Below are 17,553 nucleotides of genomic sequence, written 5' to 3' on the forward strand. Positions count from 1 at the left end.
ACGTAGACACAGGGAGAACATGCAAATTCCACAGAGAAAACCCTAGCAAGGCTTCATGCTGTGATGACAGTGTTAGCTGTTACCACTGTGCCACCCACCAATTCAGGTTAAACATGACTAAATGTGACCTTATGGTGACACTGAAGGTATTGATATTTGTAAGAGAGTGCCTTGGAGTTGATATCATCGTGAAATTACAAATACAAAAGGCCTCAAACAGAACCTCATTTAGACAAACAAAACCCTCTGAAAACACAATAAAAATGCAATAAGGTTTCAGAAAACACAATTTTATTATGTTTCCTTGCTGTTGTTCCACTTTCTCTGTTTTGATGAGGTTTTTGTAACATTGTGTTTTTCTGTTATGTTTCAGTTGTTTTCTGTGTTTTGGGTAGTTTTGTGGTGTTTTCTGTTATGTTGTATTTCCTGAAATGTGTTTTTTCTTCTTCTGTGGGTGGCCCAGTGGTGTGGTCAGTACTGTCGCCTCATAGCAAGAAAGTTGTGGGTTTGAACCCACCAGCTGGCTGGGGCCCTTCTGAGTGGAGTTTTCCTTGGATTCTCTCTAGGTTCTCTGGCTCTCTCCCACTGTCCAAAGACATGCACTTAGTAGGGTTAGGTTAACTGGTAACTCTAAATTGTCCATAAGTGCGAAAGGTTGTCTGTCTCTCTGTGTTAGCCCTACATCAGCTTGGTGACTTGTCTAGCTTGTACCCCGCCTTTCGCTCCACGGTGGCTGGGATAAGGTCCAGCACCTCTGCGACCCTGTTAAGGATAAGTGGAAGAGAATCGATGGATGGTTCATTTTAGGTTAACTGGTTCTAAATTGTCTGCAGGTGTGAATCTGAACGTGAATGATTGTCTGTCTTTGGATTCGCCCTATGGCGAGCTATGACCTGTCCAGGGTGTACCAGCCTTTTGCACTATAACAGCTTGGATGGCTCCCACACCCGCCGTCCCTGCAACCCCAAATTCAATTTTGCAATAAAGAAATTGGATGTTGCATTTTGGCATCACTGGGCCACCATACATTTTACTGCAGCTGTGATACTTAACAGACCTCATAACCACAAACCCGAAGAGATAAAGGCAAAACTTTAAAGTGACTTTCTGACAATTCTATGTTTGCAAGACCTAAAATTAGATTTGCTGTACCAAGACTTCACACTGAGCCTATAATGCGCTTATATCTAAAAGAAAGCCATAAGTGCTGTTTCAAAGTCCCTCATGCTCTGATTATACTGACAGTTGCTTGCCTTCATGTACTATATATGTCTCTCTTAACAAGTAAAAATGCTAATCACTACAGAGATAAAACAACCACCCATGCATAATACAAGCCACATGGTGGGAGTTAAAACAGAATAACTAAATCAGATATGGAACAACAAACAAGCACAATGACACCGAGCAGTATAAATAGTGAATGAAGTCATTTAAGGGCGTTAAGAGCTGCTCCTGTCGGGCCCTTGACTAAAGGTCTAAATATATTTAGAGGCTTAAACCCACATATAAGTGCAGCATTTATGTGCAAAGACTCAAACTTCAGATTAATTTCAGTTAAAAAAAAAAAGCAAAATAAAAAAAGGAATAAATGCATGTAAAGAGAATTTAATCCACTGGATATCTGTGTATTATTTGAACATGAAATCCAATGTGTAACCCTCTTTGCATGCCTCAGCTTTGAAACATATGCAGGGCAATGACATATTGCAGTTTAAGTAGTGTGATATTTATGTTAGGGCTGGTGTCAGAAATCAGTGTTCAGTCCTTCATCACCGGCTAGGAAAGATTTAATTTATAAAAGCAACATCTTGTAGAGATGTGAAGATTCTCAGCTCAGTTTCTGGCCTAATCACCAGGCTGACTTTTACTTCAATACTAGTGGCACTAATCAAAATATAATTCATTGCTTTGTCCTGACAGGGCTGACGAGTTCAAACCTGAGATATGTTAACTACAGACAAATAAAAACATAGGGACCTAGAACTACTGGTGAAATCGTATGAGACCATTTTTTTTTCTTAATGAAAGGATGGCACTGTAGGTCAGCTACTCAAGAATACTCCAACCCATACTATAGGACACATACCGAAGTCTCCTGTCATGGTAAATGAGATGTGGTCTTAGAACACTGCCTCGTGTTATATTATTCCACAGGGATCACGAGTTCAAATAAATCTTGCTAGCTGACAGGAAGGGTTAGTGGTCCGTTGAAACAGGCTGTAGCTGAAAATAGCCTTGTGTCCTCACCAGTGGCACAGTCATCCAATAACCTGTGAAAAGTAGAATGATTCTCTTTCCACAACCACATTTCTAATCTAAAGATTGTTTTAGGAAAAAATAAATAAACACACATTACATTTAAAAAATAATGTAAAATGTTGGGGGCTGTGAGTTACTTGTTGTACACCGATTTGTTTAAAACCTAAATGTACCAAGTCTCACAAAACATCCATGTACTGCACTGAAGAGAAACCAACTTAAATGAAGCCAGGGCCAGGCTGTACTTTCATGTAATACCAATCTGTACCAGGAGATGGTGCAGTGAGTCAGTCATTCTTATTAACAACTGTAACCTGGCAAAAGGCAAAGGCCTACCTGCACAACATAATTACAAAAACTGCCTTTAGGAATATTTTGAAAGCTTTTTACAGAAGTTTCAATTAATTAAAACTACTAACAAAATATAAAGAAACAAAAAGCTATGATGTTACATCCAAGATGAGTATTTTGTAGCAGAGATAACAACTGAAGTTAAAATGAGGTCATGTAACATTTTATAGCCATAATTAGCCAACTTAGTTTGTGGAAAGCATGAATTAAAAGTTCTCTTTTGGGTAGCAATAGATAATTTCTAACAAAGAATCTAATCTATGTTGGTTGGGTGGAACCTTTTGCTAAAATGCTGCCACCTTGTGGTCAAAGATGTCACCAAATTTCAAAGAAGTCGTTTTTACCAGATTTCAAAAATTAATTTGTTAATTTGTTTGTTTAAAACAATCTAACTCAACCTTTAAAATAAAAAAAAATAAAAAATTGTAAGGCAGTTAAATCACAAGCCTGATGTCTGCTGTCTAAACCCTTCTTTGTGGGAAGAAATAGAATAACTCTTCAACTTCTTTAAAAAAGGTTTTTATTTCATATAAAGTTCTGCAGTATTTAAATTTAGAAACAAAAATGATTTACTGTTAGCGTCGATATGACAAGTTATATCATCAGTACAACTCTGACCTGCTCCACTCGTCACACCAACCACAGTCTTGCTACAGTTCCTTGGCAACATATACAACAGTCTCACTCACAAAAATGTTTAACTTTGCTTAATTTAATCCAAGCAGTACGAAACATGGAAAATGCCTTAGATATTATTTAACTTCTTATTTGGTGACAACAATCACAAGAAAAAGAGGCTGAACTGGTTTTGAATAAAATCCTGACCTGGTTAAAGTTCTGAAGCTGTGGTTGAGGATGGGACAGAAAGAGAGCACCTGAGAGGACCAGATCTTCATCCACCAAAGAGTCCAACTGAACCAACAACAATGTTAAACACAACAAAGTCTATGCTTTTAATCGTGACAACCCATGTGCGTCTTTCACTCACAGATGTGGACGAAACATTTACTTGATTTTGCAGTAAACTTTGGTTAACAACAACACATGTCTTTTTCCATAATGCACTTTTGAAAGACCACTGGTTAGAAAAGAGTGTCAGGTGTTGATAGTCAAAGTATGAAGTACAGTCTTGAGTGTATTAGTTATACATCATGCAAGTGTGCCTGAAACACTGTTAGATGTGAGGCTGGGACACTTCATGCATAGATCCTTCTGCCGATCGTGTGTGTCACAGGAAGACATCAGATTGCTAGCAGATTGTCAAAGCTGCCAGCAGCTCCATTGCACGAAACATTACTCATCGTTATCTAAAAGAAAGACAACAAAGAAAATCACAACAATTCAACAAAGCAGTTGGACCATTACTCCTAAAAGTAAACGACAGAGGAGGCGAGAGACAATGACAGCATTGTTATAATGAACAACAGAACCAAACATTTAACCTCACCAGGTCACTGGCAGCCATCTGCCAATCTGTACTGGTCTCATATTTGGATCTGTTGCAGCTCATCAGTTTATCTACTGTCTAAAACAAGCTTATCAAGCTTCTCTCTTTTTAAATTGTTTTTATATGCCGCCCCTCCCAAAGTTTGAAATGCAGTATGTGATGACAATAGTAAGAATATTTGCCCTTTTTGGCAAGAAGAAGAGCCAAAGGGAGGGGGGGAAAAAAAGAAAAAAGAAGAACTTGAGATTTTGGCACAATTAATAGACTATGCTGCCTTACAACAGTTTGCTCTCTGATTGCTGCTTCAAAAATATATAATTATATCCACCACTGCGTGGATGTAAGCCATAAGATAACAGATCTTGAGACGAGCCCTCAGGGGAGATATCTGACATTTGCATCATTCATCTCTACTTCAGAAGACAGTAAAAATAGAAAATGAACAAACTATCAAACAAAGATGTTCAATTAGAAAATATATCTGAAGCCTGCTCCCATCCTGAGGGATTAACTGCTTTCTACTTCTGCTGTGGCCCCCCAAGTCCGACGACACGCTCAGCACAGAGCACGACAAAGAAAACAGAGTTAAGGGTGTCTTTCACATCTGCTCAGTCTCTTCACGACTTGGTGAAGAGACTGAGCAACAACGTGAGAAAAGAGGACAGAATTTTGACACGGCGCTGATGCTGTCGCTGACGAGAACAATGAAAAGAAACCTGCTCGGATGTTTGTGGCTCAGAAGGAAAACGGTGTGAAAATTAAAAATTATATAAAAGAAAAAATAAATAAATAAAATGAACCAGGTCCAAGTGAAAAACTAATTTGAACTCTTTTATTGTGTGTCATGTAATAACATTAAAGAATATCATTTTAAATGTTATTTATTTAAATCAGAGACACTGAAAATGATAATATGATAAAACTGTCACTCACCTTCTTGATAAGCGCCATCTGCCATCACTAGATGAAGGATGTTGGGATACAGATGCTGGTGCTCAGTTCCTAGAATGCTTAGGACCAAACTGGAGCCCAGGTCAATATTCTCGTCCTCATCTTCATGTATGGCCTTGAGCATCAAAACAACAACAAGTCTCTTCAATCAGTCGTGTGATGTAATGCTTAAAAGGACAGCACAGATGTATATGTTTTAAATATGACTGCATTATTTTGGAGAATCAGTTAATGCAGAGAGAGACTGAACCACCACCCTTGACTGCAGTCCAATCCACCAATAAGACACCAATGGTTCCTCCAGTGGATGCTGGGCCCATGCGGCTCACTTGGGCTGAACCTTATCCCATAGAGTCTGAGATTCCCCTTGGCTGGCTCCAGGGTGGGGCCTCAAAGCCCCTGATTTAGATGAGGTTTCTTGAATAGAGTCGTTTTTGAATATTACTTATTGTGGCCATACATTTTTCCAATTTTTCCTTTGGAGACACTACCAGCTATGTTCTATAGTCATATTATTGGGGCAAATTTCTCCCAACAACAAAGCTCCTTGGATCACTCAGGCATGCAAAATGTGAACGTGACAATTCATGGAGGGAGACTATGTCTGGTCTTTCACTTGGATGCAGGAAAAGTAGAGCCAAAATGAGTCTGCTGCAAAGGTTTGAGCATCTTGCTCCTCTTAGGTGAGGTGTTTTTCACACCGGGAGACCTTGGGCAGACCAGGACATGCTAGAGAATATGTAATATACGCACCTCCCCCAACTCCCCACAAAAGTAGCTGCTTAGTCGGCTGTCCACACTGGAGAAGATGCACTTTGTCATGAACATAATCTTCAAATCTTGCTCTAAGCGGTTTCACTCACAAGCTATTTTCCTTCTAAAGAACTACACATGCCAGCAGCATCACTATGCAAAAGATACAAACCTTAATGACATCCCCTATAAGCTGAGCTGCAGTATTAAAGCAGACATCTCTACAGCTGAAATGTCCAAAACTGGGCACCTCATGCTAAAAACACTCCAGATATAGCACAGCGGTCCAGAGGAAAAAAAAAAAAGTAAATTTGATTTTGACTTGTATTTTCACTTTAACTGTGAAGTTATACGAACAAACTCCAGATTTCAAAGAGAGATAATGAATATTTCATACCTTAATCTTATTGTAGGCCTCAATGAACTTCTCAAAACCCATCTGCTGCTCCAGGTTGAACCGAAGCTCTTCCAGACGGCTGAAGATGCTGTCATGATGCTCCATCTCTCCACCCTGCTCCTCTCCGCTGCCATCTGTTGTGGAGCAGAACCAATCACTTCACATAAAAATCTCAAACTTTTGGTCTCGAAAACTATGAAGGTGCTGAAGGAATATAAATATAATCTTTAATTAATATTCTAAGGTCTTAAGCAGTTTCAAACATAAAACAAGCTAAATGTAAAAACTAGAGTTGGGTAATGTTTTAAAGCAACCTGAGTAAAATAGACCGAAACGTCTGAGTCTCTGTGATGTTCTGTCCTTACCCGAATGCCATTCTTCATTGAGCTGCCTGTTATTACTGTGGTTCTCCTCTCCCACACCATTGGTAAGCAATTCCCCTGCCTCCTCATCAGCAGGACTTCCATTTGAGCATTCCTCCTCCGCTTCCTCTTCTTCCTCCTCATCGCCTTCATCATCTTCCTCTTCTTCATCCTCATCTTCATCCTCATCATCGTCTAACGCCATCCGATTGTTGTCCTGATCGATTTCAGCTGCGATCCTGTTGAAAAGCTCCTGGTCTCTGCTCTCAGGAGGGTTTCCATTAAAGTCGCCAGCTCCAACCTCCTCTTGCAGCAGTCTCTCCATGGATGCCCTGATGTCACGCAGATCTTCATCTTCATAAGCACTAAGAAACAGAACAAGGTTTCTTAGAAAACAATAGTTTTCTCTCTAATATTGTAGGGTCATTACCTTAAATATAAAGCTGCTTGCAATAGTTGTCATTGTAACAACTACCTGTCTTTATATAGTTTACAGATACAGGTTGTTGTTATTTCTGATTACGCCTATGGAAAAATTAGAACCTAACTTTGTCTTAAAAATACTACTCATAATCATGAACAGCTGGGCCAGAAAATGTCTTAGGATGTTTTTAGATTTCGTGCTTTTCTTACTCCTCTGTCTCAGACTGGTCATCATCTTTTCCTGCCTCATCCAGGTCCTCAATTTCCAGGTTGTTGTCTGGAGCAACGTTAGCCTCGCCAGTCACTGTAACGTCCTGCTGAGAGCTGAAGAGTCGACTCAGGTCTGGTAGAGAGCATGTCCGCAGCATCTGCGGGCACAAACCAAACACAGTGACAGAATATTCTGAGTGTTTGACTAACACAACTGCAAGTGGAATTCATATGACACAATAAACAAGGGCTTAATATGCAAAGAAGGGGCCAGAATAGGACATGACTCTATGACAAGATCCTATTCTACGTAGCCATTTTTAAATGCATATTAAAAATGTTGAGCTCTGCAGATCTCATTGTCCCTGATGAAGGTCGTGAAAGATAATGGTTGATGGATGCTCGTCCTGTAATATAAGACTCAGCGGAGGTTCAGACTGGGAGATTAATGGATTCATTTCAGCCTTCTCATTAATAAAGAAGACTGAAATCCTACCCAAAATACTGCACAAGCCTCTACATCACACCAGGGAGAAGAGATAAATGTCCTGAAACACCTGATCACTCTTACAGCTAACAATGTCCTGGGTTTAATACTTAAGATAATTAACTTTGGAGCTTCCCTTTATTATGTAACACAATGTCCGCGCACACACACAAAAAAGTGTTATATTCTGCTAGTAATCACCTTGGGGTTGTTGGCATCAAACATGCCTGTAGAAAGACCAATGAGGAGTGCATTCTGGTGTTTGGAGCGTAGAGGTGAGACAGAGCGTGAGCGAGAGGCCAGAGAGGAGGATGATTCATCCATGGAGGACTGGGCTGAGAGGATAGCGAGGGCGGCAGTGCGTCGGTGGGCCGGGGAACACAGTTTCATAAATAGGGGCTCCTCATGCTGAGCTAAACCAGTAGAGAGGAAAAATGGGGGCAGGTTTAATTAAGATAATACTTACCCTGAAAAAGTAATCTTGGCTCACTACACATTGATCTCACCTGATGGCTCAGGAGCTTTGTCTGCACTCTGCTCAGCCTCTTTGTTGCCTGTTGGTCTTATATCGCCCTCTGCTGGCCTGTAGAAGAAATCCAGCTTAGCTTCACAGACCTGCATGTTGCCTTTGTGCATTTATTTATTTAAAGGAGTTTTAAATCATAATAACAAAAAGCTCAATTTTCATTTTGGTATGAAAAATGCAAATTTTTGATTTCATTTAACACTCACATTTGCTGTTGGCCTTCCTTCTCCCAAGCCTGCTGCACACTGCTTGGAGGATGTGAGGCCTGTTTAGGGGTTTCCTCTAAAAACACCGACTCCAAGTCTGCTGGATCTAAAGGAATTTAAGCATCACTGGACTTAGCTGGGGAAAAACAACAAAAATAAAAATTTAAATAAACAGCAAAAGATTGGATCAATATCAGGTACTAACCCTGAGTCTCAGTAACGCTGGTTGGCAGTGTTGGGCTCTCTATTGCAGCAGCCATGGAGATTTCTTGATGTGAGGCCACATCTGTAGCTGTAGGACTCTCAGCCACTACAGGGGGTAACACTTCTTTAGGTATCTTCACAATGCCAGCTTCTGCTGTCATCTGGTTTAATTTAACTGAAAGAAACCAAGAGACAATAATAATAATAATAATAGTACATGACAAGCGCATATTATTTAAAGCAGGACCAAATAAGAAAAATGTAAACATTAAAGGACTCTTCATCTCTCCATGTGTTGAAGTAAATCCAGACATGCTCTTGCAGTACTTTTCTACCCTAACTCACTATTTATGTAGTTTCTCATAAATAAATAAATAAATAAATAAATAAATAAATCTGCAACTTTGGGACAAATACAGGGAAATATTCTCTAAATTTCACATCAAAACTATTCCTGCAGTACCAAGCAAAGTTTTTGGCCTAATTTAGTCAAATTGTTAGAAATATAAAATAACACCCCCCCCAAAAAAACAAACCCATGCCTTTTAATAGTGTAACATGACCTGTTGCTGTTCCTGTGATCACATTAACTCAGAGTCAGGAGAGAAAAAAAATCCAAAAGACAAGACATGAGCCCAGAAGCTAACTGAATTTGTTTCATGTTGACACTCACATTAAAAAAAAAAAATCATCATGAGGTGAGAAACTGTAAGTAAGACTAACCAGGACTAGAAGACTCGTCCTCACATATGGTGAGAGTCTCCAGTGGCTGGGTGAGTGGCTGAAGTTCTGCCTCCTTAAGTACCTTCAGCACCTGAGAGTCTGGACTTGCTCCCCACATCTTCCTGGGAGCATCTTCCTGTAGCACAGCCATCTGTATAACTTCGCCCGCTGTTTGCTCTGAGACAAAAAAATAAAAACAAAACAACAAACAAACAAACCAAAACCAGAAATAGAAAGAGACAGAGAGAGAGGTAATACTCAGAGAGCAGTTATATGGAAAGCTGTGTGCTTGTTCTGACTCAGCGGGAAAGGACTTACCAATGGTCATGAGGGATGTATCCTCTAGAGTTTGCTGAGCTGCAGAAAGGACAAGTGGAACTCCTGCCTCCCACTTCTTCCTGTCACCACCAGAGGACGGCCTACCATCTGGAGATGCTGAAGTGGCTAATGAGATAACAGAAGGGGAAATTTGGCAAACCTGCCCTTTAGTAGAGAAACCAACAGATCCTGAATAGAAATCAACTGAAGAATTATAATGTCAAAACAAATATATTTCAATTGATCTGTTTCGATACAAGGCACTTCTTTGCAGAAATAAACTATATGAAAAACACAACATGATGATAATGGGAAATGTAGCAAGGAGCATAATCTCAAACAAACAAAAGATGAGATTAAAGCAAATCAAAAGTTAGGAGGTTACAGGTGTGATTTTATTGATAGGACCCACAAAAACGAAAGTTTAGCAATGACTTAAACGGAGCAGCAGTTTTAGCTGACATCAAGTGTTCAAGACATTTGCTCTAGAACTGAGGAGCTGAAACACTGAAAGCTGCATTTGTTATTTTGTTGTGATTCCAGTAATGGAGATTAAACCTGGTCCTAATTGCCTTAAAAGTCTGGATGTTTCATGAAGTATGAATAAATGTGAAATCTAAGTAGGTCCATTTGGTGCTTTGTAAAGCAGTACAAGGATTTTAAAGTAATCCAATTTTTTTAGTGTTAGCATGTTGCATGAGCTGCAGCTGTCTCATTGAATTTTTGACTTATGAAGTCATTGTTATAGTAATCTAAACTGCTTTAGACAGAAATCCTTTATTTTGATTTTAAATGTGGTTGTAGGCCAACTGTAACTTGCGTAATGCTTCTGTCAAAATTTAGGTCACAGTCTGTTTATGCCACGATTTCTAGCTTGACATCATGGTTTCAGACAGGTGTTAACTTTTATTCATACAGGCTAAAAAGGCCAATTTCATTTGTTTTATTTGGTTAAAATTTAAAAGATGAAATGATAAACACACTCACTAAATAGCAAAGACGACAGTTGGTGGTCAGATGTCCACCACATTTTCAACTATGTGCATTTACTGCTTTTTTTAAGAAGACTGAGCCTTTAATGAAGCTTTAGAGTTTGTATATGTGTATTAAACGTTTGTGGGTAAAGAGTTTTATAAACTTTCTTTTTGGGAGGAAAACAAACCTTTTTTGGCTGTCAATCACATTTGACTGGTGATTCTATACATGCAGTTTTTAAGCTTTGGCTCAGTTACCCTATGTCCAAATCGGGGCTTTCAAAAAACTGCCCAGTCGTTTTATGAAGTTCGCTGCAAGTTGTGAGACTTCTCTCTGTTTGTCAGGGCATGGCACACCACAAAAAAAACAAAACAAAACATACTGTAATCCTCTTAATTCATCTCTAGTTAGACTCAACTCACGGCTTGCTGTGGCACACGTTTCCTCTAAAGTTTGCTGAGCCACGGGAAGTACAGGTAGCTCTGCTGCTTCCCACTTCTTCCGGTCTTCATTGGAAGAGGGGCGCTTGTCTGTATCAGACTGGTTTTGGGTTGGAGCAGGACTTGATTCTGCTGGGGCCGAAGGAGACTCCTCCACCTCCTCCACTGGGCTTTGAGCTTTAAGGTTCTGGTTAAGTCTGCGCAGAATCTGCTTCTTCTCACTCTGTTACAGAGAAGTGATTGCATAACAGTATTTTTTTTCATTAGAACGAATGGCGTTGTTATTTGATTTCATAAATTTTAACAACTAATCACCTCACCTGGATCATGGTTGCAGACTCTGGTTCAGGCAAGCTCTCCTTTAGTGGCGTCATCTGTTTAAAAAAAAAAAAAAGCCAAATTCATGTAGCTAATAAATAAATATCCCAAAGTACTGTGAGAGATAGTGTTATACATCAATTATATACTGACTGCTCCAACGTTCTTTAGGGCAGCAGTCATGGATATAGCTGGGGTGGAGGGTTTGGGTGTAGGCAGGGCTGGAGTTTTGGCAGCTGGTTCTGGCTGAGAGGGGCCTGGCTGTGGAAGAGGACTATCAGAGGTAGACGATACTGCTTCTGAGGCCACTATATTTGCTCCCGCCATGCCACCTTTGACCCCTCGTGCTGCAAGCTTCCATAACAGTCAACATGCAAAGTTAGCTTATACTTTAACTAATGCACCAGTAAGGTCACACTAAGACAAGACAGGGATGAACCAAAAACAAATGCTTACATGGTCCTCCCATGCCCTTTTCTCTCGCTCATATGCTTCTCTCCTCTTCTTCTCTAGCTGCTCTTTCAGAAGAGCTGCACGGGCATTAGCTTGTGCCTGCAAAACAGAACAAAACAATGACACGCTTTGATAAATGTTACAGTTTTGTTTATTATAAGTTGACTTGGGAATTACCGATGGTTTTCATATTTAGCTTGAAGTAGTTTTGTTTCTAAACATTAGTCCAGGAGAAAACATTGATACCGGTGACCCACTGGGTGGTTGTTTCGAGGTTTAGGGTTAGTCACTGTTTTTGCTTAATAAACCATGTTTTGATCTGTGGAAGTTTTGTGAAATCTCACGTGTTCGGTTACTCTGAGCCGTGGATTTTAGGGGCTGTAGCAATGATCAAAATACGATTACTAAAAATAGGGCTGTACAAAATCCAATGTCTTCTCTGATGACAGTGTTTTTTTTATATTTCCCGGTGCTGTTTCAGGACAAAACGACAGCCATGACTTTTTAAGCCTCTTTACAGCAACAAGTTACAGGCAAAGCAGAAAAGGAAGAGCATTACATCATCTTCCTCTTGCTGTCATTTTAATCATTGTTAACGTCTCTGCAAATGAAGTTATCAAATAAACATCGGATATTGGAAAATGCAATTGTTTTTTGCTTCTTCTAGACTCACTTTTAAAGCCTCTATCTTCTTTCTCCTGAGCTCGGCCTCCTCACTGGACTCCTGGCTGTCAGAACCATCGCTATCATACTGAAATACACAGGAAGCAACATCAACACCCAGGAGACAAAAATGTCAGCAAAAATTGAAAACCACCTTCATTATTGGCACCCTGTGAAGAGGTGGAATAATGTACCTTCTCTCCTCTGAGTCGAGCTTTGATCTGCTGGCGCTCATTGAAGTTCTGCAAGCGGATCTGTCTGAGCCTTGCCAAGTACTCCTGACAACAAATACAGAAATGTTACATACTGAATGAACACACACAAAGCAGAGAGTACAGTACTGATATTAGCAGACATACAAAAAACAAAACATGCTTTGTTGGGACTTGTACATAAAAAAAAAAAATGTTATACACAAAGGCATCAGCCATTTAGATAAAATAACAAAAAACAAAACAAAAGACAACACAAATTTACAATCAGCAATGAAGATGTATTCAATTCAGAGCAAAACATTTATGACCAAACTCAAAACTCAGGTGGTTATTTGAAATGAGACAGCAGCCATAACTGGGATAATGGAACACCACACATTGCACAAGGAGTGGCAATGAGTTTGAGCTGCTGGGTTGAACTGTGGGCGGGTCAAAGGGAGCTTTGTGCAGACGTGTGAAACGTGCCAAGCCAGACGTGCTGTGAGTAAGGTGAAGTGTGAGGCTGGGCGTTCAGGCCTTTGCCTCCTACCTCCTCCTCTTTGTTGGGTTTAGACCTCCTGCACCGAACACCACCAGCCCGGCCTCCATAGATTGCTGCCAGGTTTTGCCGAGTACCCTGTTTACCATTTAATTTAACCACACTTTAGGACTCGAGCCCTAACAGCTTAGCTGCCACAAGATTATGTGTAAGACAAAAATAATAGAAAAGGATAAAAACATTCGCAGGCAGTCGTTTGATTCTCAGTGTGATTTGCAGTCACAGGTCTGTAATTGATTCAATATTGAGACCGGAAATAGAGCTTAATTAAGCTGTTAGATTGACAATGCTTCTTACTAAATATCAATATCAGTTTTTATTTCTGTTCATATAAATTTCACCAGTATAGTAACAGGTTATCATGCAGTATTTTCATGATGGGGGCTATATACTTATTAGTAGTTATAATATGTACCAGCTGTCCTTCAGCACGGGCTTTGTTGAGCATAGCTTCCCTCCTCCGCTGCAAAAACTCCTCAACTTGAAAGGCCCGCCCAACTGCCATTTGACCGCGCTGCCTGTGAAAAGAACACAATAATAAATATTCGTACTCAACTTTTACACCGTTGAGAACAACAACACAGCTATGTGACTAGCTGACCTGCTAATATGGGCTTGTTTGGAAACATGCTGCAGCCTGTGGAGTTCTCTCTTGATTAAGTCAGGGTCGAGTCGTCGAGCAGGGCCGTTAGGAAGCACTGTGCCTGCAGCAGCTGGTACACTAGTCAGTACATAAATAGGCAATGTCATTACAAATACTACTTAACACACATAAACAGCCAAAAATAAATAAATAAAATAACCTTACCGAATGGGACTGCAAGGTCCAGCTGAGGAGCTCTCCCTGCTGACATCTTTAGGCGTCGGTCTAGCCATTTGGTCGAGGATTGCATGGTAGTGTTCATAAGAGCTTTTACCAGGGAGAGGAGCTAGAGTAGAACCCTGAACAGCAGCAACATGTGCACCTCTCTTTCCACCTCCTACAAAACACTGAGTACGGAGAACAAAAAAAAATGTTGCAACCCTCGCTGAGGGCATCCTGACATAACTCTTTATATGACAAAAACAAAAAAAATATACATTACCTTTCTCTCTGGGCTGCTACCTCCACTAGAACTCAAGACATGCTTCCAGCCTTGTTCTCTAGCTTGGTTTATTCGATTGATCTGTAAGAGATTAAAGGTTCAGATTTAGGTTTAGCTGTACAGAGTGTGTGAACTACGAATGCACTGTGGAGCTCAGATCAATCACCTAGCTGAAGATAAAGAAAATATCCAGACTAAATCCCCCCTCTACAGCTGCCACTGACCTGCAGGCTGTGCTTTGACAACTCATGTGTTAGTTTATCATTTCCTTCATATAAAAATGTTGCCAACATTTAGGAAGCTTAAAACTATAGTACACAAAAAGTTAGGGTCATGGTGGCCATAGCCATAAATTTCTATACATTCAGTGTTCTCAAACTGTGTTCTAGGCCATGGGACGAATATAGAGTGAAACTGAACTGAATTAATAGACTTTTGGTAAGAATTTTACTTGATTAAAATTTATATTTAATACTTTTTTTTTTTAACTTTGTCCTAAAAAGGATCCCCTTTCCTTCACTAATGAAATAAAAAATAAATAAAAACCACACACCCAAGCTCAGTTAATCACCCACCTTTTCCTTTTCATATCTCTTCATCTGCTCCGCTTTCAACATGAACATCTGAAAGAAAGAAAGACTTTAGTTCGAAAGGTATAAAAACTTTTTGCATGGAGATGTAGAAACTAAACAGTATGCTCACCTGCTCTCTCTGTTTCCTTTCTTTCTCGATCATCTCCATCCTCTTCTTTCTGATGCCATCCTATAGAATGAGACAAAACCATTCAAACCCCAAAATAGACATCTTAAAGAAACCCGCCTCAAGGGAAAGAGCCAGCAGGACTGCTCTGTCAGAGGGCGAGGAGGAAAAGTTTGGTTAAAAGAGAAAGCTATATCAGGCAGAGCACTCCAAATGGGCCGGGAGCGGACAACAGGTGAAGATGGGGAGCAAGCGCAATGAGAGGGAGCAAAATTGAAAATGCTAATAAGAAGGGACCTTCACGTGTCAGTGAATGGCGAGAGAAAAAAAAAAAAGGGAGCCTATTAGAGAATATAATATGGCGCTCTCAGTGTACCTCGTGTTTTTTCCTCTCTTCTTCCACTTGACTCACTCTTCTCTGGGGGGTTGCTGGGAGAAGGGCCTGAGCAACATATGACACTGGGCTTCAGAGGTAGCCAACATAACATGATGTACCAATACACACTTACTCACACATACACACAAATGGAAGAAGCATTGACAACAAATACAGCATCTGGCATAAGAAGGCAACCCCCCCCCCCAAAAAAACCCCCCAAAAAAACAAAACAAAACAAACGTCATGACTAAAGATCGGTCATACCAGCTTGTCATCAACAATAACAGCCTACTAACCGGTTTGTGTTTTCCAGCTGGTTTCTTGTCTGCAGGCTTTCTGGCTCCATCTGGGACCTTCCTCACAGTTAAAGGCACTCCGTATTTGGCGGCTGGTTTTGTAATCTTCTGGGCTGAGGCTGATGTTATGAGATATCCAGAAGTAATTTAGAAGAAAAACTCAAAAACTAACAAAATTTGTATTTTAGTCAGCCAATGTGCGCACCACACACACACACACTGTTTAGTGTGTGTGTGTGTGTGTATTTTCACATCATAATAAAAATCAAAAAGAAATGAGCAGATTATTGTACAAAAGATGCAAAAGTCCAGCATCCTTCTTTTATCAGTTTTGATTTAAGGTGTCGAGGTCCTCTATAATGCCATGAATATGTGCCCGACTTGGTGGCTGATTAGTTCTAGAATCTACAAACAAGCTGTAGAAGACAGACCCCTTGTAGTCTTCTTCATGACGAGTTTGCTCACCTGATGGCACCTGTGCCACACCAGATTTAGGCTGCTTGTGAAGAAAAGTATGGCGAAATTCCTGAGCAATGATCTGAAATGAGTAAGAAATTTAATGAGCAATCTAGTTTTTGCAAAAAATAAAAAACCCAAAGAATTAACAATCAGCTGCAGAGTCTACCTGTGGTGTGAGAAACTTCTCAATCCTGCAGGAGAGGAAAGGTTTGTCCAGTATGCTGTTGACTGAGGGTCGCTCTCGAGGGTCGCGTTTAAACAGCTGTGCAAGGAGAGATCGCAGTTCTTGGGAGTAGTGACAAGACACAGGAGGGTACGACCCACGAATTATCTTAAGAACCAAGTTCTTCATGTTGCCAGCCTCAAACTGAGAATAAACAAATGCAAAGGCTCACACAGCTGTAACCACTGCATAGAAATTACTGAAGACAATTGAACTATATAGGGATTCTTAATGTGGGGACTGTACTGGATTACAGATTAAATTAGGAATTAATATACTGGAAATTAATTTCAGTGTATTATCTAACAGTACATTATCTAACTACAGTTATACATATAGAATATACAGGGAAGAGATCAAAATTGGTATGTGAGAGAACAGTAAATGCTGCATAAAACACCTTAAAATACTGTATAATTATAATTAAACAGCTCACACAGAATACTTACTGCATGCTTAAGAGTGCACATTTCATACAGAACACACCCTAGGGCCCAAATATCACTGCAGCAGGAAGGAAAAGCAAGGAAAATGAGAGGCGAGAACATACAAATGGGTGGGCAGGGATAAGTTCTGGGTTAAGTTTATTATTCATTCAATAAGGTATCAACAGTCAAGTGCATGCCCTTTCCTTTCCTTTTATAAACTGAGATGAAAACAAGACTTTATTGACAAGAAAACTCCAGATCATTTAGACTGAGCTAAATTTACTTCACTCATTGTAACTAAAGTGGGTTAAATTGCATGTACACTTAAAATAGTTAAGGAGAAAAATCAATACCAGCTTCCTGCTGTAGATGTAAGCGAGCAAGTTTACTCAATAAAAAGGCGAGGTGATCTCCTTACATTACACTGTAGCCACCACCTAATCCTGCAGACTCAAGATTCAGTGGGGAGACACCTTGTCCCATTGATTACTATTGAATTTGCTTGACAACTAGACACCAATGTACGATATTCCAGAAGTCCAAGTACCTTTTGTTATTGTATGGTTTATTTTCACAGATCTCTGGTGACAGGTAATATGGTGTTCCTATGCATGTTCTTGCCAGTTCTACAGTGCTGAAAAACAGAAAAATAGCACATTTTAATATTAAAGCTTCAATATTTCAAATAAGCACTGTCTAATGTGCAAAAATACAAACAATGACATAAATCAAAGCAAAAACAGCTGTAAAAAAGGGAAAAAA

At 39.9% G+C, this 17,553-nt stretch overlaps 1 protein-coding gene across 1 annotated transcript; it reads right to left on the minus strand.

The window, feature by feature from the left end:
- Positions 1 to 384: 384 nt before the first annotated feature.
- On the minus strand, positions 385 to 17,425 carry nek1 (NIMA-related kinase 1; the record flags this gene model as incomplete). Its single annotated transcript, XM_042221403.1, is given in 30 exon segments — positions 385 to 3,920; positions 4,994 to 5,126; positions 6,162 to 6,295; positions 6,527 to 6,888; positions 7,157 to 7,314; positions 7,845 to 8,056; positions 8,150 to 8,226; positions 8,376 to 8,481; positions 8,581 to 8,754; positions 9,303 to 9,479; positions 9,621 to 9,746; positions 11,018 to 11,258; positions 11,356 to 11,409; positions 11,507 to 11,707; positions 11,810 to 11,905; positions 12,480 to 12,557; positions 12,664 to 12,747; positions 13,214 to 13,300; positions 13,638 to 13,740; positions 13,824 to 13,943; positions 14,031 to 14,212; positions 14,308 to 14,388; positions 14,883 to 14,930; positions 15,010 to 15,069; positions 15,383 to 15,448; positions 15,682 to 15,800; positions 16,147 to 16,219; positions 16,307 to 16,507; positions 16,813 to 16,867; positions 17,339 to 17,425. Coding segments are annotated over 30 exon segments (3,709 nt in total), but the record flags the coding sequence as incomplete, so codon positions are not given.
- Between the last annotated feature and the right edge of the window lie 128 nt (positions 17,426 to 17,553).

This window comes from Haplochromis burtoni, unplaced genomic scaffold (assembly GCF_018398535.1).
Source record: "Haplochromis burtoni strain Fernald_Lab_line unplaced genomic scaffold, NCSU_Asbu1 Contig_65, whole genome shotgun sequence".
In the NCBI taxonomy this organism is placed as follows: domain Eukaryota; kingdom Metazoa; phylum Chordata; class Actinopteri; order Cichliformes; family Cichlidae; genus Haplochromis; species Haplochromis burtoni.